Below are 24,404 nucleotides of genomic sequence, written 5' to 3' on the forward strand. Positions count from 1 at the left end.
CGAAGCCAGAGGAGATCCTCCAGTTCGCACTCAACCATGCGTCCCCAAACTCCTACCGCTGCCATCCCAAACCTCATCCTCCTCCTCCTGACCCTCACCACCACCAGCTTCGCAGTGACCTCCGGCGGCGTGAACTACTCCCAAACCAACGCCATCAGCGACGCCTGGATCAAAGACTGGATCGCCAAAAACGACATCAACATCCTCTACGACAGCTCCGAGTACGACTCGCGCCGCATCTCGCGCGACGCCATCAAACCCAACTCCCCCAACATTGTCCGCTTCTGCGACTGGCGCACCACCTTCCAAAACGACGCATACAATGGGCTCGCGCCCAGTCAAAGCGGCGCCCGCTGGAGCAATCCGCCGCAGCCAGATTGGGGCAGATGTCGGAATTACACGAATGTGGTGCCGGATAAGGGGAAGATGAGTCAGTGCTATAACTTCGGGATGGATAATAGTCCGATGATGGGGATTTGGGGAAGTAAGGGGTTGCAGTGTGAGTTGTTTTTTGATGATTGGTGTAGGAATTATATTCTGGATCCGAATGTGGCGCCGGGGAAGGATAGGCAGAGGATTTGGTTTGATAGTGCGTTGTTGGTGACGAAGGATAATGATTGGGGGTTTGATAATATGGATGATAAGCACGATAAGTGGAAGACGATGGGGTTTGAGAAGACGTTGTACAAGAAGTATGGGCCGAAAAGTATGCGTTGTTGGATGCCGGGGCAGGTCGTTGGGCTGGGTGTGAAGAGGGGGGAGGAGGAGGGGGAGGGGATGGTGATGGGGAGCGATGAAGAGAGGGAGGCTTGGGCCGAGAGGCAGGCTGGGGTTGAGGTTGGCGAGGAGTTTGATGCAGGGTTCGCATGAGTGTAGGAAATGGCTGTGAGTGGGAGTCAGTGTCATCTTCTTCCATCCCTTCAGCTCTGCCGATGAATCGGTATGGTCTCGGCTATGTATGCTCATGACTGAATGCCACACATGATCTTCATGGATCTTCTGATAGGGTTTGCTGCCGATTGATTAGGAATATGATTGGTGAACTTGGCGTGCGCGGCCTACATTACTGGTGGTCTCAGGAAAGCCTGTCGTTTCCATCAGGCAGTTGGTGTGCCCTTTGTACACCCCTTTGATCCTCAAATTTCCGATACATGCGCTAGGATCGTACAGTGTAAGCAACACTGATACGTGCAGCCAGCCATGTAAGAGTGAAACGGCGCGGCAGAGAGTGTCGTCGACCCCCTTCGCGCGTTCGAGCCCGACGCTATGCACAATCGAGCTCGTCGCCTGCCACTGGTCTTGCCCTCCTCGCTCTGCTATCGTCAGACTCTCGCCGAAGACACCCGGCTCAAGACTCTTCCAGTCGCAACGCACTTGAAAATTTTGGTGCAATGGATGTGCTTCGTCTCATACTTTTTCTCTGACCTCCATGTTCCCAGGCTGAGTTCTTGTAAGTCGGATTCCAAAGCATTCCTGCAGTCCGGATCGTGTTCAGCAGAGAGCCGACGTTCATACTCGAGCAGGAACGTGGTTTCCAGGTCCGATTCGGGTACATTGTGTAATCCATATCCGGACTCAAGCATACTCTTGATGGCGCGGTGCAACAAGGTCTTCTGCTCTTCGACGCTATCGCTCTCAACCTGGAGGACGCCGTTGAAGCGGTGTATCGTGTGAGTCACATACACATCAGGAACACCCACGTCCGATCGTGGCATCACCGAGCCAATGGAGGGGAAGAAGAATCGTCTTGCGTGATGGTGATTGCAGAAGACCAGTGTGGGTTGGATCTTGCTCACAGAGCCATCGATGTCCTGCTTGGTTTGCTTGTTGATGAGCATGAGAGATAGCAACGCGTGCTTCCATGGTCGATCCTCCGTGTGCCACTGATGCCACACGCGGGGCACCCGATAGGCGTCAGTCCAGATGGTGCGAGCGCAGCTGGACATGCGGCTTGGCACGACCAGCTTCCATATCATCAGGCGCACCTCCTCCGGAAGACCTGTCGGACTGGGCGTTGAGGCAGAAGAGACGCAAATGCTGGCAGTCATCGTAGCTATGGAAGTCATGCGCGTTTAGTGCGGATATGAAACCGCTCGATCGTGTACAGTGTGATGCAGGCCAAATTCAGGATTCGAGTCGAGGCTGGTTGAAACGATCAAGGAAGTACTTCGTGTAGCGGCAGAAAAGGTGTCGATCTCGAGAAGATACTTGCAAGTAAGGACAGATTAGAAGGCAAAGAATATCAAGTAGTCTGAGACTATTGTCTTGGCATCCACGTTGAGTGCCTTCTATGCGCAATACCGGTCTTCACTTCCAAGGGCCTTCGGTCCACCGATCAACCCCAAAGGACGTCCTTGCAGTGACGGTAGATTAACTGCTGCCTCATTGAAAAACGACAAGCTGGCTTTGACTGCTATGCACAGCAGAGGCAGCTACACAGCACATCAGTACAACGGGTCAAAGGAGACTTCACTTGAAACTCAAGTAAGACATAAATGGACAAGAGGACGTGGTAGTACAAGCAAACTGAAAAGTGTGTTTGATGTCCGCTCTCGACAGCGTTCAGTACTCTCGCGGAATTCTATAGAATGCCTTCGCGGTCATGGGTCGAGGACTGGTCTTCGGGCCATTGTTTAAGCGTCAAACGCCTTGTCGAAGTCTGTGAGAGCTGTACGCATGTTAGCAAATGCAGACCACTTTCAGCATCAAACCACTTACTGAACCGGTACTGAACCTTGTTCTTGGACACGCGCTCCACAGCCTCCGCACAACCCTTCTCACCGATAGGAAGCGTCTCAACAATAGGCTTGAGCTTCTTCTCCGCCGCAAACTTCAACATAGCCAACATCTCGGGCCGTGACCCGATGTGAGACGCGCCGATCGATGAACCATTCGACATGAAGCTCTGCGCCTTGAACTGCGGCAGTGCCTCGTCTGGCAGACCGACCTGGTGGAACGGAGCATTGACGTTGCAGATCGAGAGGTACTTGCTGATGTCGAAAGTGTGCGTCATATCAGCACTGTTCAGGACAAAGTCGAACTTGAATGCCAGTGGCTCCTCCCAGCCGTCCTTGTTGGTGAGGACGAATTCCTTTGCACCGAGCTTCATAGCATCATCTTTTTTGTGTTCGGAGTGCGACAATACTGTGACTTCGGCCCCGAGCGCAGCAGCCCATAGCACGGCGAAGTGGCCGAGCCCGCCCATACCGACGACGGCTACTTTTGAGCCTTTCCCGACTTTCGCTCTCGAGAGCGGCGACCAGACTGTGAGACCGGCACACATCATTGGCGCTGCGTCTGTGGAAGCGATCTCGTCCGGTATGGGAAACACGAAGTACTCGTGTGCCCGAATGTGCGAGGCATACCCGCCCTGTGTGATCGTCTCGTCCGGGTCGACCTCCTTGGGGTACGGTGCGCCGAAGGTGTCTATTTCGAGGTCAGCACCCAGTCTCATGATCTCTGATGGGCTTGTCGCTACGTACCAACCTGATGCGGGCAATAGTTCTCGTTGTCGCTCTTGCATTGAGGGCACTTCAAGCAAGCCCAGATCTGTGCGCCGACGCCAACACGGTCTCCTTCCTTGACAGTCTTGACTTTGGAGCCGACCTTGATGGCCTTGCCAACAATTTCGTGACCAACGCAGATCGGGAGTGGCGAGCCACCCCAACCACCGTTGATGGTGTGGACATCGGAGCCGCAAACGCCGCAGCACTCGATCTTGATGTCGACGTCGTTGTCGCCGAAGACTTTTGGTTTGAACTGGTTTGAAGTTAGTTGGGCCGCAGTGGTGTTGCGGTCCGCCTCACCTCTTCTTTCCTGACTTTTGGTGGTTGTTAGTGTCGTCTCCCAATGGTGGACTTCTCAAACGTACAGTCAGTCCACTTGTTGTGATCATTGATCATGAAACCCTGGAATTTGTCTGGATAGCCCATCTTGATTGATTTACTGTGTTATATTGTGCGGTAGTATGCTCGTAGGACAAAAGAAGCAGACACACAAGACAGAAATAAAACAGCCAGAAAAATATATCCGACGGTGACGATCGTCTTGGAGTCAATAGAGGGGCACGCGTTTGACACGAGATGGCATTCAACAGCAACTCTCAACCTTTCGCATGATGCATCGCCTCCCTTACCGTCTGGTCCGTGACAAGTACATCCGGGCTATTCTTCCGCAGCGTGTCATTGATCTCAGCTCGAATCAAACCTCGAACGCGCTTGCATCGCGATGCGGCTCTAACGCAGATGACGTCGTTTGTAGTGACAACGAAGGTTGGAAGGCGAAAAGTCGGATGTATGTCCGGTGCAATTCTACCTAGGAAGGCAGGAAGCCCCCGCCTTGGTCTGTGGGCAGCAAATCAGCTCGCGGGCGAGGTGTTCTGGTTGGGGGTTTTGGCTTCTAACCTGCGAGTTGATGCCCCTCCATGTAGGTGTTGCGCCCACGGGTTCCTGTTGATCTCGGAAATCTCGAGTGACAATTCCGAGCTGTCCGGCTGTGGTGAATTGGCCGTCGCCGTTTAGCAGTCGTGAGTCGTGACGACTGTTTTCCAGCATGGTCGAAGCCCACTGAAGTATCTGTGATTGTCGTCATGTCCAATATTGCCTGAGTCATCACGTCACTGTAAGTAAGGTCAAGCGTGCAGAGCCGGCATACTGCCTGGCCGTTCAGCATCGCCTGCAAAGGACAAACCACCACTGCAGGGGAGGCCGAGGAAGACAATTGATGCCGGTAGATAGATTGGACGGCAAGACGCTGCACTTATATATTTGCAATGAGCAAAGTGATTACAACAGCTGCTATGTATTCTGCCATTGATGTGAGGACCTTATAGCAGTAGGTATCGTTTAGCAATGCTACTCCACAACAGCTTCCAATCAAGTCAGATCTCGCACCATGATCGTTCTCGTGGTATACAATAGGACGCGCTCACTTGCCAACACTTACTGAGCTAACACTGAGAGGCCTCAATGCCAGGCCGCCCAGACAATCCAGCACCATTCACTGCACCTGTGCGGCCAAGTTCCGATCCGAATACCCCAGACCCGTGTTCGTCTCATACGGCGACGAATCCGCTTCACCGTTGACGTTCCCGCCCTGCCACTGCGGCTGCGGTGGGCTCCTAGCATTATCACCTCTGCCCTGACTAGGCGTACGCATTTTGCCAAACAGATTCTTGATCTTGCCATTCAATTGGCTTTCACTGCCCAGGTTGCCGCTACGGCCGCGGCGATGACCGTATGCGGGCCCTGCGGCAGTGGCGCTGGCGGGACGTGGGACGCCGTTGAGGCCGGACACGGTCAGGGTGGAAGGACCAGCTACGACTCCATCGTCGGTGCGCGGATTGGCGGATGGTGGTAAGGGTGTTCTCGATGCAATTTCACTAGTATTAGTTCGTATTGCAAGCTGAGGCCTGTCCTTCGGCGGAGCAGGCGGCGGAGGCGGAGGTGGTGGCGGTGAGACCAAGTGCTGGAGTTCCGGTAGAACCATGGGTGGGCCGCTGTTGGCAGTGCGGGTGTCGATGATCAGTGGCGGTTCTTCGTGCAGTGGCGGTGATTTGTGCAGAGGCTCTCGGGAGACACCGCGTGGAAGCGAAGTATCGCGCCGAGGATAGTCACGATCGCGGGTTCGAGAATTCGAGCGAGAACGCGCGACGCCTGCGTTGAAGGCGGGGTGACGAGGCAGCTGACCCAGAGCAGCTGCAATTTCTTGGGCTGTTCTGATCTCCTCCTGTTCCTTCGAAGCAGTTCGCGCGTGACCTCGCCCAGAGTGGCTTGTCCCAGGACGGGAGCTGGGCTTGGAGTGACCAATCTTCGGTGTCTGGTACGTGCTACTAGGAAGTACTTCTGGCAAGTCGTCGATCCTAGCCTCATTCAGCGTTGCAGGATCGACTTGCATGGCTCGAGGAGTTGATGGTCTCCGCAGTCTTGATTCGCCCTGAACGCGAGTGAATCCGTCGTCAGTATGGTGGCGATACAGTGGCGGCGCGTGACTCTCAGACGCCGACTTGCCATGTGCTCCTTGCCCCGGGAATGGTATGTTTGGCGCAGAAGGTCGACGTGCGAGCGAAAGTCTGCGAGCCTCGAGCTCAGCTGCTGCGAGTTCTTTGGCGAGCTCACGACGTCTGCTTCGTGGTTCGCGGTTGTTGGAGCTGGCGGATTGAACTTCTGCGTCGAGGGACAAATTTGTCGAGCTTTCACCTGTCAGAGAATCGTACATGTATCCATTGACGTTTGGATGGCTCTCGGCAGTCACATCAGAGGTTTTGTCTTTTCGATGTCTTCTGTCACGGGTGCTAGTGCTGCTTCTCCTCGATAGATGGCCTTCGGGCTCGTCGGCTTGACGGCTTCGTGACCTGTGCTGTTTCCGGCGCGGCTCGGTCGAGGCTTCTCTTTGCCGGCTGCCGTCTCGAGAGCGATGAGACCGGTCTGCGTTCACGAAACGAAGTGACGGGTCGTTTGGCTGTTTTCTATCCTCTTCGGATGGTACCATTGGGAGTGGCGAGGATGGAGACCTCGGTGCGCCGCCACGTTCTTTCCGAGTCTTACTACGACTGCGCCCATCTGGCTGGCATGCCTTTGCTCTCCTCTTGCCTTGGCTGAATGAGATCTCTTACGCCTTGAGTCATCGTTGTTTGCACGAATCTGATGTTTGCCCAGACGAGAACGACTTGCAGGAGTGCCAATCCGGTTACCACCGGGAGCACTCGACGTATATGACGTAGTCATACTGTCAACGCTTTGGGTGTACATGCGAAGGTCCTCCGGTGACATTGGAATTGGAGATGATGGCGACTTCTTCGCCGGGTTTGGCGTCCTATGATCCTGTGCATCAGAGCCACGACGAGTGGTACCACGACTTCCCGTCATCTTGCTCGCTGAAGTCTCCCTGGATCTCGAGTGTTTGCTGTAATAATGAGCTTGCTCTAGACTGCTGATATAGTGGTCGATATTGCGTCCGCTGAGGCTGGCAGTAGCACTCTTGCCACGACTGTCGAGCGTGTCTCCGGTCCGGAGTGGACTCGTCAGCTCGCTATCGGTATCGATCTGTGTTGTGGTAAAGGTTTGGCCTGTTGGAGGCCGCGTCGCGGAATACTCGCTCACAGTGGGAGCCAGATTGATGGACAATCCATCAGGCTTTCGGCTCTTGGAGCCAGTACGCGGTCGGAATTGGTCCATGTTGGAGAGCTCCTCCAGATCACTCTGCCTAGAGTCAGGTCGCAAATTCGCGTGTGGAAATTCCAAGCCTGCACGTGGGCGCACTGCCGTCTGAGGCGTCGGCTTCTCCGCATTTTGGGTAGTCGGCTCGTAGCGGGCTGGTGTCAATAACAGGAGTCCGCGATCAGGAGGCGGGACCTCGACCATGCTATCGTCAACTCGATTTGATTCTTGGTCCGGCCCATTGCTCCTTTCATTTTCGCCCGAATCTTGTCCACGTTCCGAGCTCGAGTCAGCTGGAGTCGCTAATTGGTTGTTCGGAAGGGGCGGGGGAGGCGATCGCTTGAAGGAGGGACCTTCAACATCAATTGGAGTCTCCCCGATTGACGGCAGGCGGTGTTTGTGATTTGTCGAAACTCCACGAGCTGACATGGCCGCGTTCAGACTTCGAATGTTGTTCTGCCGATAACTGCCAGCGCCGCCAGGCGACAATGCCGATCTGTCGATGGCCGACTCAGCGATCGGTGTCACGGTAGCACCGGCCGTGGGAGTGTAGTCGGCGGACTTCAGGCCTGGGAACCGATACTCCTGCGGAACCTCTGAAGCACCAAAGTCCGTCACAAGCTTCAAGGCCGAGGTCTGCGGTGTAACGCGAGTGTTCTGAGAAAGCGCCGCTCTGAATGGAGTTGGTGGAGCCGGCATCGCAACAGGAGTAGGAGCATCCAGCCCACGACGTCTGTCCAAGTTCCGCGCATAGATGTTCTCGAAGTCTCTCGGCACTTCCTCCGAGATGGGGTTCTCTGGGATGTATGCCAAGGCATGGCTCAAGTTCTGGCTCGACAGATTTTGACTTGACATTTGTGCCACCGATGGCGAAGTCCATGGCTCGGTCGGCTCGTCACCAGAACAGGAGAAACATCTTCTTGCAAACTGCTGCTGGGAGTTGCCAACGACGTGTTCTCCCCACTTCCGGACTAGATGAGATTGTCTTTGCCAATCGGAGGGAGTCACCAGACAGGTCAAGATTACTGCTTCCATAAATTGACTGCGGGACACATATACTTCAATCGCATCTGAATGATTACCGAGGGCCAGAAGCATCGTCGCGGCTGCATGTACATCGCCTCTGCTCAGCATTTTCTCGATGAAGACTTGGGTAATTCTTCTTGCTGTTGCTGAGTGATCGATAGCGCCGAGAGCAAGAAGCATCCAATCCATGCTTGAAAGGACACTGGTGCTGCCCATGACTTCAGATAGATACTCGTCGTCCTCGTCAAGCCACCTGGAGAGAAAAATGGCATGTTGGCTGTCTGGAGCATGCCTGCTCATCTCGTCTCGTATCATGTCTTGGATGTCCTCTGCCCAACCGAAAACTACTTGGAGCATTTGACGGCGCAAATTGTCCGGCGTCATTTCAGAGTCGCTCAATTTCCGTGGCGGTTTGTAGGGCACTTCATCGAGTCTTGCCCTTGTGAACGGAAACAGATCATCCACAGGTCGCTCTTGGGGGCTTAGAATGACCTGCTGTCGGAGTCTCGAAGACTTCTTTGGCTGAGTCCGCGACGATTGGGGCGACTTCGAATAATCATGGATATACGACGGCGCAGCACCAACACTAAAGGTAGTGCCGGTCATCTCACTTTGCTGTCCCGGTGACACGACATCCCTGCGTGATGGTATTGAGTGCTTTGAAGCTCGTGATTGTAGCGAGACTGCGTTGCTGTTATACGACTGAGGACTCAGAACACGGCTTCGGTCTACCATAGCTCGTTTAGACTGTGCAATTGGCGAGTGTCCAGAAGAGTCTTCACTGCCGGAAGTCGTCCAGCCTAGTTGATTGTCCTCGGGTGGAGTGGGCAAAATATTGCTTGGGGCATGGCGGATATTAGCAGTTATTCGACACTGCTCAGCATCATACTGCCGAACTGTGAAGTCGGGACCCAGCGAAAACAGAGTAGCATTCGGGCCGTATGCTGCGATCCCACGAATGCCGTGCAATACTGGTAACGTATCATACGTAACGTGTTTGGTACGTACGTCCCAAGACCACGTCTCGTCCTCAGAATACTGTATAATGCGGCCGTTTCGAGACCATGCTAGCCAAGTTCTCCCGGGCAAGAAATTTGGTTCAGGCCGTTTGAGCACTCGAATGACCCTGGGCAGTTCGGTTGTAGGAGGCTTTGATACACTCCAAACTCTGAGATCTCCATCCGCTGTTTGCGTTGCGAGCATGTCAGACTTTTGCTTCGAAGATGAAGCATGCCAAGACAGGGATGTGATTGGCGATGGAGCACGGGAGGTGGTCAAAGTGTGGAGAATAGTGAACGAGGGCTGAAGCGCTGCCAGAAGTATAGAACCGTTATTGTACCCGATCGCATAGTTCTTGCAGTCAGAGGCCGGTGCAATAGCCGTGATGGGATCAAAGATAGTCCTCGCGGAGACGTGCTCGCTTGTCGATGGCTCGAACAAAATGACTTCACCTTTTCCATTTCCTGTGAATGTCAGTCGCGAATCGCACAAATCATGGTATATACAGACCGAAGGCAATGTTGCCATTCCGCATCCACGCAGCGACTTTTAATGGCTCGTAGGACGCGAAACGTGAGATCTGATCGCCCGTGAACAAGTCCCAGACAATTGCGGTCTGTTGGGTATCGTATGTGACCACCAGCCTTCCTGCCCCAGTCTCGCTGACATTGTCCACTGCGATCAGCTGAATCCTATCAGTGTGCTTTTGAAAGCGACGCTCGACCGAAAGCGAGTCGTGGTGCAGGCAGACGACATCGGAGCCCTGGGCATACAGGAAGATCGACTCAGTCGACGCGCATGGTTCGAAGGTTGCGTTCGGCGCAGAGGGAGTACCTCGCGGGAAGGTTGAGACCATGAGGTCCTTTCGCCGGTCAGAGGTCGATCGTTGTCTAGACAGCCCACCACTTGCCATGGGGGAGTGACCGAAAGACTCGAGGTCAGGCCTGCGGTCGATTAAAGCTAGTTCTTTTGGCCCAGGACCAGTTGGCAAACCTTATCAGGGGATGGCGTCGAGAAACATTGGCACGGGCCGAAGAAAGGAGAAGAGGGTGTACCAGACCAAAGCGCTGGATTCGTGATGCGTGGTTTAGGCGCAAGTACGGGTCGGGCGCTTATGGGTTGTGGTGGACACCGAATGTATATCGCTCAGGCAAAACAGCAGACGCCGTAGATGAAATGCGAACCGCAGGATCCAGGTACAACCGTCGATACCCCGATCTCGTGCTCAGTCCGCAAGCCTTCGAGGTACCATGTGATGCTTTGCGGGGTCGCTCAATAACACGCTTGTTGAAGCTGGTGAGACGTCTAACAATGGCAACCTGACGACGCGCGGTGAGGCTGAAGGGGCAAATAGGCAGTGTATGGAAGCATCAAACAGGGACGGACCATGACTGAGAAGCAAATGATCAAGACGGAGGTACCACTGAAGGTCGAGAGAAGGCATGTCTGCAGCTCTACTGGTTAGCAAGGTCCCTCGGAAAGTGATCGCATGGCCCCGCTCTGCAAGATCAGGGTCCATCCAGTGATAGCAATCCATGAAGCGAGCAGTTGGGCTCGAGGCTGTGTGATGCAGATGACTTTGTGGTGCAAATGTATGTAGGATGAAGTCGAGAAAAGAAATCCAGGCACGATGTCGAACGAGGCCCGAATTGATTGGCCCAATTGTGCTAAATTCGAGATCCACAGCTGCAAGCCCGTCACCTCCAACAGCCAGTAGAAAGAGACAACGCCCCCAAGCAACGCCCATGGATTTGAGGGCTAGGCCAGAATTTGCTTTAATGCTGGCCGATCCGCTGACTTCGGCGGCTATCTTTGGGCCGGCATTGGGCTCTTGCAGCTTCACGTTCGCTGGCGGTAGCATTTAACGGTCCATCAATCCACCACAATGGCTTGGAAGATCTCGTGCTTGGGTCTGGTGCATCACTATTGATATCTCGAACGTCGAACATCGCTATCACGTTCAGTGTTCATCATGACCGTAATGCGTCGCCTCCATTTTGGCTAGAGAGGTCTGATGCGAGATCTAGTGCACAAAATTGATGACCATACTGCAGTGCGACGCATCAAGCGCAGACTGCAAGCGCAATGCATGAAGCGCCGGAGCGAGCCTAGAAGCAGATAATTCTTGCTCTCGGAAATGACTTGCGTTGGTGCCCGCACGCAGCCTTGCATTGAACATCTCCACCATCCGACATGTCTCTTTGCCAGACAGCATGACTGCATATTGTACTTCTGGTCTGATTGACAACTTCTCCCACCGCTCTCGGAGCGACTTTCGTGTCTCGCAAAGCTGCATGAACAACATGGAACGTGCACGAGTATACAAGATACATGCTCATCTGCAGTGCGCCAGATGGGTGACACAAACTGCGACCACGCTGATCTTCTGCAGTTGCTGCGACCGTTCTGCGACCCGAAGAAGCGACACTGTTGAGTTGCCGCCGGCGCAAAGCTTGCTTTGACGACACAGTTTGTGCTTATATGCTCAATATTGTACTTGGGTGCCTTTCCCGCGGTTACGAGAGCTCCTTTTCAGTCTGGTGCGCTGGCTCTTTCCAGGAATGTCGCTCGACCTCTGCCGCAACTATCGCTTCTTCTTCCTGTTCCATGATCCTCTGCAGCGCGTCAGCAACATAAAGACCAAGCGCTGCCACTTACGTCTAGCGCTGGTGTGGCTGTCATCCAGCTAGCCACGAGCATGCTCGTCAGCCTCCAGTGAGGAAAAGTCTCTCGTCGGAAGGCTGAGTTCATCCTCGCCACACTCCACGAGTCAAAGCGCTCCGAAGGGAAGTTCGCATGTAGATGGAGCCGCAAAAGCAGAGGGTACCGCTCCAGTGCCAAGATTGACTTCGCCATAGCGTCTCTATACCAACCTACAGCGCCGACACAGAATCCGACACATGAGAACAGCACGAACGGGAGCCCTGCAGTACTGTAAACTGTCGCCGAGAGCACGGAAAGGCCCAAGCCCATGGCCACTGCTGTCGTCGTCCCTGACAAAATTACGCGAGTCATCCTGCAGACACTCAACATCATGCCTTGTGCAGGTCAAAGTGATACTGGCGGACATACAGAAGGCCCGGCCCCGATACATTCCCCCACCCTCCATTGACGCGGAAGATGCCCTTGAAGGCATCAGTCACCGAAGTGCCGCTAAGTATCTCATCTCGAGGTGTTTCGTTGCGAAAAGCCATTCTGACGTAAAGATCTGGTAATATACAGAAGTTTGAGCTCCCCAAGCGTCGTACATGCCCGACTGAAATGCTCTCGTACGTCAAAGCAAAAGACTGGAATGGTCGATGGCGGCTGTGGTGAAGACAGAACAGCAACAACCTCGTCGTCGAGCATCCTACTATGGGGCGGACGCGTGACATCATAGCCACGGGCCTTTCCGCTGTTAGCGTGTACTGTCAGGGGCTGTAACCTGGGACTCAAGACAGCAACATTTGCTGAATGTCCACAGAGACGTGGCTCGTCAGATAGGCACTCTTACTACCATGGAGTCTGCTCAACTTCGATTCGCAGATCGAGCCCGTCTTTATGGCGCTCAACGAAACGCATGCTTAGCGATCTCGCCTCTGACGCGTAGAACCCAGGCGAATGCCCTTCGATGCCCTCGCAGCTGTTGCAATTATTCCTTGCACTTGCACCAAATTCTTCCGCCGGATTCAGATGCATTCGCATATTGTGTCTCTGGGCGACTGCTCTCAACCTGGAGTAACACGCGCCTAGTATGCTGGAGGGAATCATGATCGGCCCCAGCCTGTGGCGCGTTGCTGATCCGAACATAAATTTCATCAAGCTCGGCCAGTACAGTAGGCACGCATGGCCTTGACAGCTCTCAGCACGACACTTGAGTGCTTGAAACGGCGTTCAGTGCCGGTGTTGAATGTACAACGTCGCGTGCAGGAGCTTTGTGTGTAAACCCCAAGGCATTTCCTACATGCTGTGATGCTTTGCTTGTCGCCGTGCGAGAGTCACTATTATGAGTCTGTGAAGTGGCCGGATGAGGTTACAAGGGCGTGTTGCGCATGTTGCCCGAAGGCACGCGCCGGATCGGCATCGACCTTACTTACCAGTCGTGGGCATACTTGCGACCTGTCAACTGCGGCAGTGAGGGCTATACTCCGAAGGTATGGCCAGAACACGATGCATCCGAGTCCTGCTTGCGTCTATCTTCGACATGTCAGTCCTCACGACGTCGGCGGTCGAGGTGATCAGAAGCAAGGTTCAACAGATTCAACTTTTAGCAGGCGCCTCCAGAAATTTAGAGCTGCGGGCCTGCGGCCCTGCGGGAAGCCCCTTCCGTGGTTTGGCGCCCCGGGGAAGCAAGGGGCGGCGCTGTAAGGTTTTCGGCAAGAAAACAACCTTGAATTTCGAGATTCACCCCCTTTCACTTTCTCGGTCCGGTCCCCAACATTGACAGCGATTGACGCAACGGCTCGCCTATGTTACCAGCGTGTTTCAAGCTGCAGCCGACGCGGTGTGCCATCGCTGTTCCTGAAGTTGAGGCTCTCAAGAGTGTCCTAAGCTGAACATCTGATGCATCATGCCTCCGAGTCTCTGCTGGCTACGGCGTCTCGAATTCAGAGCAATAATGTAAAATCAGCCTGATCTTTGGAAGTTGTTGTTCCAGAAACACGGAATGCAAGCCACAGAAGTGCTTGCTCCTTTGTCTGGCTACCAGCCTACCACGTTTCGGCTGCTGCTATCGCCATGGCTGATATCGTTTAAGCGAAAGATGATATCAACGGCACTTGGCTTCCCCGTGGCTGAACGCGAGGGCGACGCGACTGAGTCAACGCGTCGTTGCTTCCCCAGAACACGGAATGCTGCCGCAGCTTTGCCGGCGTAGAAGTATTGTCACAACCTGTTACGCTGGCATGTGGCAGCTGCGACATCGAGCGCTCTTTCCCTTAATCTACAGGTCCACCGAGACTCGAATGCACTGCACCTTCTTCACTATTGTGGCATGTCAACCCGGAATGATATCGCCGCACTCCAAGACATTAATGATTTATTGCAGGCGCTTGGAACGTCGGAAGAGCCACTACTACGGGCCAAGATGTTTCTCGAAAACAATCTGCCAGGGCTTCTGGTCCTCGACCCGTCTCGTGCTAAGCGCCTAAGACGTACTCCCGGCGTGCCCCGTCACCCCGTGTCTCCATGCTTGCTCCAAAGTCGTAGCAATTTCGGTACCAGCAAATGGGTCTCCGGGGTGGCAGTCGGCTACTCGAGCGGCGAAGCCCCAGCGGTTGACTGTCGGCCTGGGTCCGAGGCATTCGGGAATGAAGACTTTGATGGAACCGACGCCGTTATCCCGCCGATGAGGAGTTGTGACCCATTAAAGTGCTGACAACTCCAGCAGCCATGTGTACAATGACCCGCCTTTACGGCTAAATTGCTCGGCTATATCGAGTTGAATGTCTCGAGTGCCATCAGAGGCATAAGTCGAGGCTCACATTTGACCCAGAGTTCTTACCCAGCGCCACGAGGGAAGCTCGAATCGGCCATCATGGTACATGCCTGGCACGAACGCGTTGACGAGTACCTAGGTAGAGACGAAAACAGGACTTACGAATGGGGTATGTCCCCAAAGCGCGTGGGGCGACACGTGGATGTTGCAGGCGATCGCCTCCACGCCTGCCGCATGCAGGGCTTCTTCTTGCAATTACCCCAACTTGCATCGCTTCGAAGCATTTTCGTGTCGAAGGAGAGGCTTACGAAGTTACGACCCTCGGGGTAAGCAACGATACAGCATGTTGTCGAGAAGAGTTCTCGGAACGACGGACCTCGGTCAAGCAGGCTTAACGATCATGGTCATGTTTGGATGACAAAGGCGAGTTGTACGGGAGGAACGTGGGCTGTTCTTGCCCATCAGGTACACACCGGAGACTTCCGAAGGATACACCGTGCCGGCTATGACCGTCAGCAACGACCACAAGAGTCACTTCACCGGCCGCCGGAAGGTCGCTCTTGCAGATCAAAAACGAAGCGGGCATGACTAACGTGCCCATACTGGTAGTGAGCAGCGAACTTGCACTTCCCCTTTGTGAAGCTGCCAAGCGACCACTATGCGATGTGTTTCCATCATCACGAAGTCTTTGAAACGGCATGCTCGGCTTCGCGGGATCTGTTTGCTTGATTATTGAAGACAACATTTATCCGGTGCAAAGGTCTTAATCATCTGCCAAACACATAATCAGATCCCACGAGCGACAAAGAAACGACAGCCACAGTGCATGGATGGATGCAGTTCGAGATCTCAAACGTGGGGTAAGGTAGGTCATTTGAACAACGAGGTGTGCATGACCCGTTGTTCACAAGACGCTGCCGCATCACGCTCCTCGTCCGGCTGACACTCAACCGGGCGACTGTTGGTAAATTGGCAAAAGCAAGGAAAGCAGAAGCAAAAGTCACGAAGATGTCCCCTTGCGGTGCTATGCTCTCCAGAAGTTTAGCCTCAGTTGACCGCCTAAGGATGCAGTTCTTGGTGCCCAACATCGCCCGTACGACTGCCCAATCAACAGCGCGCTCATTGTCTTCGGGCGGCTGCGCACGAACGACTGTGAGGGCGGTGTATAGGCAACAACGTCTACGTACTGTATGTACAGCCAATTGTTTGCTATACGCATTTTCGTAGACCGAGGCGAGGTAATGAAACGGGAGTCAAAGAGCCTCTTTCATCGGCTGAATATGGGCGTTGCTGGCAATTATACCCCGACTACTCGAGACACTTGACTCAGAGGACTGACAACAGGTAACCTTCGAAGCCGGTGCGTCTGCTTCGTCGCGCAAATAGTCAGAAGGCCAACAACGGGCCACGAATTCCAACAAAAGTGCTGGGGCAGCTTTGTATGCCATGCGAGGCAGCTCATCGCGATCGCGTTGAGTTACTCGCGTCTCATAGGACATGAACTATCGTTGACGTCGATACTTTGACTTCATTATGCACCATTCAAGTATTGTCTCAGCCAACTGTGTGATGCGTGCAATAATGCCATGTGCGCTGGGAGCCTGGCTTGAAGGCAGTTTTTCGACACCTGTAAGCCGCACGCTCTTCAGCCACACCTCTGCCCCCATTCTACGAGGGGCAGTTCTCAGGCAGCCGTGGGTTTCTAAGAAGGGCCGATAACCTTGCCCACCAGGCTTCGCCGAGCGCACATGCTCAGCACCGTTGCGTTGCAACAACGAGCAGCTGAAATTCTGTAGAGCGTTGTAACAACCTGCAGTGGGGAACTGTTACCGTAGTAAGCAAGCACAAGCACAGGATGATTCTCAAAACAAAGCGAGAACTGCAACCTCGGTGGTGCTCGGTGAATGAGATTCGAAGTGGGGAAGTAACCACACACATGCAAAATTTCACATGGCAGAAACTTTGAAGTTTTGCGACCACCACGAGAGCGGTGAACGTGGCCGAGAAACGCCGAGACTGTGGTTGCTGATTTCCACCATGTTGCACTGCTCCATACGTTGCTGTTGAGAGTGCAGAAGAATGGGATAGCAACATTGCGAATTGGGGACATGGGAAAGAGGATGACCGTTACAGGTAGATGCGCATGTGCGTCGTGACTGGATCGGCGTAGCCGAGTCATTGGCCACTGGTGAAGGACGGGAGGCAAAGACGAACGAGGATAAACATCTGGGGTATACAAAGAATAGAGGTATACAACAGTTGCAACATGTAAGAGTCATATTACCAAGACAGTTTTGGGTGGCGATAACTTGATTTGCTCTGCTATCGAGGCTATGTACCTGAAATCGCACAGTATTTGGATACTGTCGCCACTCGTTTGTTCAACGACGGGTGGCAACTTGTTCCAAGCACTGCCACGCGTCTGCGTCGCACACTGTGGTGCCTTGCCTCTCGCTCGAGGCCTGTTGCCTCCCATGTCTCTCTCCCACTGTGATCATGTACTTGTGAAGAAAGCCTCTGTGGGCGGTGAAAGGGTATCGTAAAATAAGAATTAAAAATGCAGTCGTGATGTGTATGCATGTCGTGTTGTACAGCTGCCGTGGGTTTGTCGAAATAATAAGCCATCAATGATGTCCGTTGAGGCCAGACAAGCCACTCCGTACTGTAGTGCTGCGTTGCTTGAGCTGTGGTCGACGGGGCTTCTCAGTCGTCTGAGCGAAGCGGACTTGCTTGCGCTTCTGAGAGTCTCGCCTCTGTCGTTCTTGCGCATCTTCTTGCTGTTGAAGGTTGCGAAGATGTGCGATTTGCTCCTCGATGTTCATGTCTGCGATGCGCTTTGGTTGCATGGGGCTGGGGATGGTCTCCACTGGGATGTTCAGAGACAGAAGATCGTCGTCTGACAAGTAGCTGTTGGCCTCTGTCGATGTCGAGTTGAGACATGACCGATATGGTGATGCGAGCCAGGTAGTTTGACTACTAGACGAGGAGCTTGAGCGGCGCATAGGCGCGCTTGTGGGTGCTGATGTTGGCATATAGGTGGAGGCTGTTGATGAGGATCGCGACAATGGCTGCGAGACGGCCAGCGATGAGTACGCGCACGAGAAGGAAGGTGCACTTGAGGTCGAGTCGCGTGATGAAGAACGCGCCATGTCGAAGGAAGTTGCGGGTGGTGAGATGTTCGAATAGGGTGATGTGAAGAATGGTGGTCTATTGTACTTCGACATTGTGGTGGTCAGAGTGGTAGTGGTTGTTGGGTGGATATATTCATGTATATGTATTGTTGGTACGAGCGGCGAAGTGTCGGGCAGGTTGTTTGTGTTTGTGAGGACGGAAATATGTCGTAGTAAACTCTTGTTTGTGTTTGCTGATCGGTTATGAACGCGTTTGTCTGCCGGCAAATTCGAGATCGGTGATCTGATCGCGTCTGGCGTATAGTGGGATATGCGGGAGTAATAGCCGACCGGGTAACTTCTCAACTTCTATTGCAATGGTGAGATTGGAATATGCAATTGTGTCGAGGTATGCTACAAAGGTTGCTTGTGTTGTGTGAGGGCGGTGTAGGGGTCCGAGATGGATGATATAGAACGGAAGGGTGGATGTGGGTGAATTGCCCCCTTCTTCCTTTTTCTTGGTACGGTTGTATTCGAGCTGGAGTACTCTCGGAAGATGGCGAAAATAATGCCAAAGATGGACGACAGGGGTGGCCAGACGGATGTGGGACTGGCTTTGACACCCAGATCTGCCAAGGTTACCACCCGTCGGTCCACTTGACCCAGAATGCGAAAAGACTCCCGGCTGGGTGGGTTTACAAATGATCCACACGGCCGCCGGGGAGGCGTCGTTGGCGTTTTTAGGTCGAGTCTTTCTCGGACCCAAGGTGACAAGGTCAGTTTCAGAGGCTTGCGGGATCACCTTCCGGGTGCAGGGGGTTCTCCCTCGCTTCGAAGTTGAAGTTGATGCTGTGATGTTGTATGTGATAGAGAGAGAGCATAGAGGACGCCGGAGGTCCAACGGCAGCAGGCGCTGATATTATCTGACAAAGAAATCTGGACCGACAACTCGATTTCTCCTAGCTGATGACTAGTAACGCGTGACAATTACGATTGGAGAGTGATGTTGACCGCCTGGAACAACGCTGAGCCACTCAAGTAACTGGGAATGCAGGATAATGCCCAAAGCGGGCACGGGGGAGAATATAACAGGCGGTCGACAGAGACCCGTGGGCGTGGGCTCAGCGCGCGCTGGTCGCGGATGGCGCCTGTGACGGGCGCGCCGCGAACAACTTGAGGCTGACAGGGGTCGAGATGCTCACCGTGGGGGATCCGATCAGGAATGACAGCTGCCAGCTGCTTTCGGAACTCGTCGGTTAAAGTCCGCCTCCTCCGGTTAAAGTCAAGAGACGTCGCCGAGGCATGCTCTGTGGTGTCGCTTCGAAATCCGACGATGAACCGTGCGACGAGTCACAGCGATGATATTGCAATGTCGGCGTCTGGTTTGTGTTTCTGATGAAGTGCGCCTGCAATCCAAACACTAGGTCAGGGCCGAGACACTTGTGACATTGTTGCAATTTGTGTCTTTGGATTCTGCGGTGCTTGGACCAAACATCGGATGTTCTGGCCCGACGCTGCGACACAGCCCAGACCAGAGGTGTCATTTGTTCCCATTCCTTCTGCCTAAGACGTTCTGCGCTTCCGACGCTCGTCGCCTTACTGGCACAGCCGATGTAAAGGAAGCATCGCGCTATGCGTACAAATCAGGGAATAGAACGATTCCTGCCGGCTCCAGGCAGCAAGGCCTAAACCGCCAACGAAATGACTTCATGCCGCTCATCAGCAGGCATCGGGGTAAAAGGCTTTCCCCAGGAAACCCTGCGGGCGCGGCACCTTCGATACGAAGCACCCAAGGGATTATTTCGCAGCCGTTGTGGCCTGAGTCATCAATCATTTAGTCGGGCTCTGACTGTACGTCGTGCATCGTCATTATTTTTGGTGCGTTGTGATAGATTTGTGCTACCGTCGCATCGTCAACAATCAGGTCTTACTTCATGTTCTTGACATCCTGTGTGCTACAGTCGCACGAGTGTCTAGAACAGACATGAACGACCCTTTCACCCACTGCGCGGCACTGTCTCGGTGACCGTTAGCAGATGATCGCTGCCATGTGGTATTGTCAAGGGCTGAGATGAGTCGCCGACTCCATCAATACCTTTGGCCGAGTTTGCACCACAATTCAAAGGGCTGGTGAAAAGTATACTTCTGACCCACTGACGACATGTTGTCAATTTTCGTCTATCACTCATCTAGGTTTGCCCGAGAAAAGCAAAATCGTCTGTACTGCTATTGCGGTAAGTCGAGACGGTACTGCGACCGGTGGTGCCGGCCTCGTCGCTCTGTGCACACTTTTCGCTTTAGGATGCGTACATTGCTGACATGACAGACTGTGATGTCCATCGGCTCCCACGAGTGTCCAGGAAAACACATCGTCGTACTGCAGCGATCCCAGCAGTGAGGGATCAAGCGATGATCAGCGACTGGGTGATGGACTTGAGTCACGATGGACCGAGGGCAAAGACACACACACGAAGGCCGTCCCGGACTATCATCGTGAACTCGTCTCGAGCAGACTTTGCTTTGGTGCCGACCAGCTGGATCCACGTTCGGACCTCAGGACCGAGGCTGCAACTCTCTGCTAACAGACTTTCCAAAGCGTGTCCACATCCGCCAATGCATCGAGCTTACGCCGCTGGTCCGGGTAGGCGTTTTCCCACAGCCCCACCTGGCACGTTTTCAAGCTGAGATCAAAATCAACGGCGCAGTAGGGTGCAATCTTTGCGTCTAGGTGAGTGCTCGAAAGGTTCTACCCTCGATGTCCAACACCGCCAGTCGCGAAGTGCGTCAGCTTCCAGTTCGCGATGCTTCCGAAGAGCAGGAGGATGCAGTATAGCCAAGAAATTAAAGACTTCGAAAGCCGTCGTATCGTTATAGTCTTCGGAATCTTCTGGTCGGAGGTGTTCCGGTTTTCTCTCGTGTGCGGTGGTGGATACACCAAACGTCCCTGATCATCGGGAAATGCACCTCTATCCAAGAGGGGTTGCTGGAGTGCATATCTCTGGGGTGCATGACGAGTTGCCTGCTCCGTACACACGGCGCTGCATTGCTGCATCGTCAGATCACGATCCGGGGTACGTCGACAGGTAAGCTCGTACCCGCGGGTAGCTAAGGGAAGGAGTCGTAAACTTCAAGTTGCAGCCCCAGAAATCGGGCGAAGTCGCCAGGTACTGCCTCGGCATAGAATGAGGACATAACGCGATCAACTCGGCTTCCAAGGTTCGCAACGACAGCAGCATCACTGACAGCGCAACATCTTCAAAACGAGAGATTCCCTGCGTGGCCTAAGCAGAAATGGCTATCTTGGTATAAGGCACTTCCACTTACTGATCACATATACGTGATAATGGTTTGATCTGAAGTGCTACCCCGCTACCCCAGCACGTCAGATCTCTGGGGTCGGACTGCACCTCAGCAGCTGACGATTCATTTTCTCCATGCCTAAGTATATCTTAGCATTTCAAGTTCACCTCATGTCCAAGTAACTTCAAAAATCGATCGATCTGATCTGAGTACTCATGTCGCGCCGTCTGTTGGTGCCACGTTGTTGGCCTAATGGATATCTGCATGGGGGCGACGGAGCGTCACAGCTCCTTCCAGAGCACGCCTGACAGTCCTCTTGCCAATAATCATCCACAGCCGAAGCCAGCTGCCTTGTAGACGTGCTCATGCTCACCGCAGTCAGGATGCTAATTTCCGTCATGAATGTCCTCGACAAAATCTGCAGGTGGATTGACTAACTCCTTCAGATGTGGTAGTATCACAACACGTCAGGTCATCAGACGCGGTGAGAAGGTGTTGAGACTTATACACCGAAGCGTCTGGTGCCTAGATCTTCGAGCGCGGACGATGGCTATCGCTCACCATGTGACGGACGCCCTTGGCCTGGCTTTCCGACACTGGTTCGGACTGCTGTTGGTCTTCTTCATCGGCCGCGCTGTTTATCGCCGTTACCTTCATCCACTCAGGAACATTCCAGGACCATGGCTTGCATCGATGACCGGGTTGTGGTTCTTGAGCGTACACTTCAACCCGCAGCAGCACTGGGTCATCGTCGATCTGCACCGCAAGTACGGCCCTATTGTGCGTATCGGTCCCAATCGGATCATTTTCACCTCCCCTGACACAATCGGCGACTACTATGGCTGGGACAAGTCGAGATATTGGAAAGCATTCCAGCAGAACCCTCACGTTCCAAATCACGGTGGCACTCTGACATCAAAGGAACACCGAGTAGAGAAGTCCAAAATCATGGGTGCTTACACGCTTTCCCAGATCTTGAAGTCAGAAGCGAAGGTAGATGGACATGTACTCGCTTTGATGGAACAGTTCTCACGCAGGACAAATGCGGCTATCGACCTCGCGCCATGTAAGTAGAATGCCCTTCAGTGGGTGACAGCGAGTTGTGGGTCGGCTTCATATCGCTCCGCCCTTCATCGTACTCGATTTTGGAAACGTACTGACCAACGATGTAGGGTGTCAGTATTTCGGTTGGGATGCTGTCATGGATGTGGCTCTGTCGAGAAACATGCATTTTGTTAAGAGCGGATTCGATGTTGGCGGGCAGATTCAATCATTACACAAGCTGCTTCTTGCAGCCGCTTTCGCAGGCCTCTATCCAAGCATACCGATACTGATCAATCATCCGTTGTGGTGGCCTACATTGTCCCCAAAACCAACAGCAAAGTCTGGGATAGGTGCCATACAAGGCATCGCGACCAACTCCGTGAAGGATAGGTTCGACAATCCAGACCCGACCAAAACCGACATAATTCAGTGGATGATTGAGCATCGCGACAAAGACGGCAACACGCTTTCGCAGGCGCGTATTGGTGAGGAAGCGATGGCACCTGTGCTGGCTGGATCCGATACGACAGCTAGCACATTGCGGTCAATGATTCTTCGCACCGTTGCGAACCCACGCGTGTACAACAAGCTGATGTCGCAGATCGATAACGCCGATCAGGCGGGCCTCCTGTCTGTGCCTCCTACTCACGCAGAAATTCTACGTCACGTTCCTTACATCGAAGCCATTCGGAAGGAAGCACTTCGCTTACTTCCAGCTTCCGCCCTCCCTTTCTTCCGCGAAGCGCCTGCCAAGGGTGCGACTATCGAAGGATACTTCATTCCTGGTGGCACAGATGTCGGTCTTCAACACTGGGCTATCGCTCGGAACGCTTTGTACTGGGGCGACGACTACGATCTCTTCCGGCCCGAGCGGTGGACGGACGAGCAGGACGAGCATCGAAGGAGAATGCGCGATCTCGGAGATGGTTTCTTTGCCGATGGTGTGTACAAGTGCACAGGCAGAAATCTAGCGACGATGGAGATCATGAAGATGCCGATAGAATTGTTCAGGCGCTTTGACGTGGAGCTACTGAATCCGGACAAGCCGTGGAAGGAGAAGGGGGCTCTCGCAATGCTGCATACTAATTTCTGGGTCAAGCTGACACCCAGAGGGAAGAGCGGGCACGAGCAGTAGACAATATTACTGAGCTGATTTCTTGGCCGGGTCCTACAGCAAGCGATACCGGCTAAGCCTCTGGTGATTCATCCTGAAAGGCTGCCAAACCCTGGCGACGGCGATCCACCACCAGCCTGGTCACGTCGGGGCGGGCGTAGTGGCCCGCCAAGTCGAAATTCTGGCGCTCTCGCCTTACCGTGCGGTGATCAAGCGTGGCGACCAGCAACTCCTCCTTGCCCGTGGTCGGCTCCACTACCCACTCGCCGTCCGGTCCAGCGATGCAAGAGCCTCCATCCGCCAGCATCGCAGGGCAATCCCCTTCCAACATAGCCGCTGCCGGGCTATCTGATGGCACATCCTCCCGCCGCATCAGACCGGAGACGGCCAAGACGTAGCTGCGGCCTTCCCGCGCCAGGAAGCGTGTCGTAGGCTCGGTGTTGCGTCCATTGCCAGGCCAGAGTGCCACGTGCAAGTCCTCGCCCTGCGCATAGAGAGCCGCACGAGACAACGGCATCCAGTTCTCAAAGCAATTCAATCCGCCCACGGTGAAAGGTCCGACTTGATGCACCCGCAGCCCGTGGCCATCGCCGGGTGCCCAACTCAAACGTTCCTCGTAGGTCGGCAGCAGTTTGCGATGTACCGAGCCGATTCGACCGTCATCACCGATGTGGACGCGTGAGCAGTAGACGCTGTGCCCGCCACGGTCAGCTGGGCGCTCAATAATACCGAGCATGACTGCGATGCCCAGACGCGCGGCGGTGGCGCGAACGCTGTCGAGGTGTCCCGCCTCCACCTGCACGGCTTGGTCGAGGTAGTGGGCGTGGATGTCCTTCTGGAGCGCAGATTCGAAGCGGGCACCATCCGTGTGCTCGATCCAGAATGGGTAGCCCGGTACCAGCGCCTCGCCGAAGACAACGAATTACAGCCAGCCTCCGCCGCCTGAGTAATCCATTGCTCAACCTTGGCCAATGTAGCTGTCCGGTCGAGCCAGACGGGCGCGATCTGCGCCAGTCCCACCACGAGGCTGTCCCGATCGGCCATGACAGGCCGCCTTCTGGTTCAGAGCAAAGCCCGAACACGGATGATGTGAGAGCCTGCTTCGAGATGTGTGACTGGTAGCGCGAGTTCTGCCAATGTCCTGATCTGGTTGTAGCGACTGTGTGTATGACTATGTCTGAAGGAGGGTGATTGTGGAAGTGACCGTACGTAGCAGGCTGTCAGGAAGAATGGTGGAC

The 24,404-nt window shown here is 54.1% G+C and overlaps 8 protein-coding genes across 8 annotated transcripts; 2 read left to right on the plus strand and 6 right to left on the minus strand.

Moving 5' to 3' along the window:
- Positions 1–36: 36 nt before the first annotated feature.
- On the plus strand, positions 37–870 carry AB675_12053 (uncharacterized protein; the record flags this gene model as incomplete). Its single annotated transcript, XM_018140952.1, has 1 exon — positions 37–870. One exon carries the CDS (start codon positions 37–39, stop codon positions 868–870), a length of 834 nt encoding a protein of 277 aa, XP_017998309.1.
- A 452-nt stretch (positions 871–1,322) lies between these two features.
- On the minus strand, positions 1,323–2,048 carry AB675_12054 (uncharacterized protein; the record flags this gene model as incomplete). Its single annotated transcript, XM_018140953.1, has 1 exon — positions 1,323–2,048. The coding sequence occupies one exon, from the start codon at positions 2,046–2,048 to the stop codon at positions 1,323–1,325; it is 726 nt and encodes a 241-aa protein (XP_017998308.1).
- A 585-nt stretch (positions 2,049–2,633) lies between these two features.
- AB675_12055 (NADP-dependent alcohol dehydrogenase 6) lies at positions 2,634–3,932 on the minus strand (the record flags this gene model as incomplete). The annotated part of the gene is made up of 5 exons (XM_018140954.1): positions 2,634–2,668; positions 2,719–3,426; positions 3,483–3,759; positions 3,807–3,820; positions 3,872–3,932. The coding sequence occupies 5 exons, from the start codon at positions 3,930–3,932 to the stop codon at positions 2,634–2,636; spliced, it is 1,095 nt and encodes a 364-aa protein (XP_017998278.1).
- A 1,066-nt stretch (positions 3,933–4,998) lies between these two features.
- On the minus strand, positions 4,999–10,095 carry AB675_12056 (uncharacterized protein; the record flags this gene model as incomplete). The annotated part of the gene is made up of 4 exons (XM_018140955.1): positions 4,999–6,190; positions 6,253–6,425; positions 6,546–9,646; positions 9,693–10,095. 4 exons carry the CDS (start codon positions 10,093–10,095, stop codon positions 4,999–5,001), a joined length of 4,869 nt encoding a protein of 1,622 aa, XP_017998354.1.
- A 1,603-nt stretch (positions 10,096–11,698) lies between these two features.
- AB675_12057 (uncharacterized protein) lies at positions 11,699–12,038 on the minus strand (the record flags this gene model as incomplete). Its single annotated transcript, XM_018140956.1, has 2 exons — positions 11,699–11,797; positions 11,841–12,038. The coding sequence occupies 2 exons, from the start codon at positions 12,036–12,038 to the stop codon at positions 11,699–11,701; spliced, it is 297 nt and encodes a 98-aa protein (XP_017998314.1).
- A 5,184-nt stretch (positions 12,039–17,222) lies between these two features.
- AB675_12058 (uncharacterized protein) lies at positions 17,223–17,822 on the minus strand (the record flags this gene model as incomplete). Its single annotated transcript, XM_018140957.1, has 1 exon — positions 17,223–17,822. The coding sequence occupies one exon, from the start codon at positions 17,820–17,822 to the stop codon at positions 17,223–17,225; it is 600 nt and encodes a 199-aa protein (XP_017998386.1).
- Positions 17,823–21,554: 3,732 nt separating this feature from the next.
- Positions 21,555–23,187, plus strand: AB675_12059 (Pisatin demethylase; the record flags this gene model as incomplete). Its single annotated transcript, XM_018140958.1, has 2 exons — positions 21,555–22,074; positions 22,181–23,187. The coding sequence occupies 2 exons, from the start codon at positions 21,555–21,557 to the stop codon at positions 23,185–23,187; spliced, it is 1,527 nt and encodes a 508-aa protein (XP_017998256.1).
- Positions 23,188–23,239: 52 nt separating this feature from the next.
- Positions 23,240–24,210, minus strand: AB675_12060 (Nitrilase 2; the record flags this gene model as incomplete). Its single annotated transcript, XM_018140960.1, has 2 exons — positions 23,240–24,070; positions 24,130–24,210. 2 exons carry the CDS (start codon positions 24,208–24,210, stop codon positions 23,240–23,242), a joined length of 912 nt encoding a protein of 303 aa, XP_017998240.1.
- Positions 24,211–24,404: the final 194 nt, after the last annotated feature.

The sequence above is a fragment of the Cyphellophora attinorum genome (assembly GCF_001299255.1).
Source record: "Cyphellophora attinorum strain CBS 131958 chromosome Unknown Contig19, whole genome shotgun sequence".
NCBI lineage: Eukaryota > Fungi > Ascomycota > Eurotiomycetes > Chaetothyriales > Cyphellophoraceae > Cyphellophora > Cyphellophora attinorum.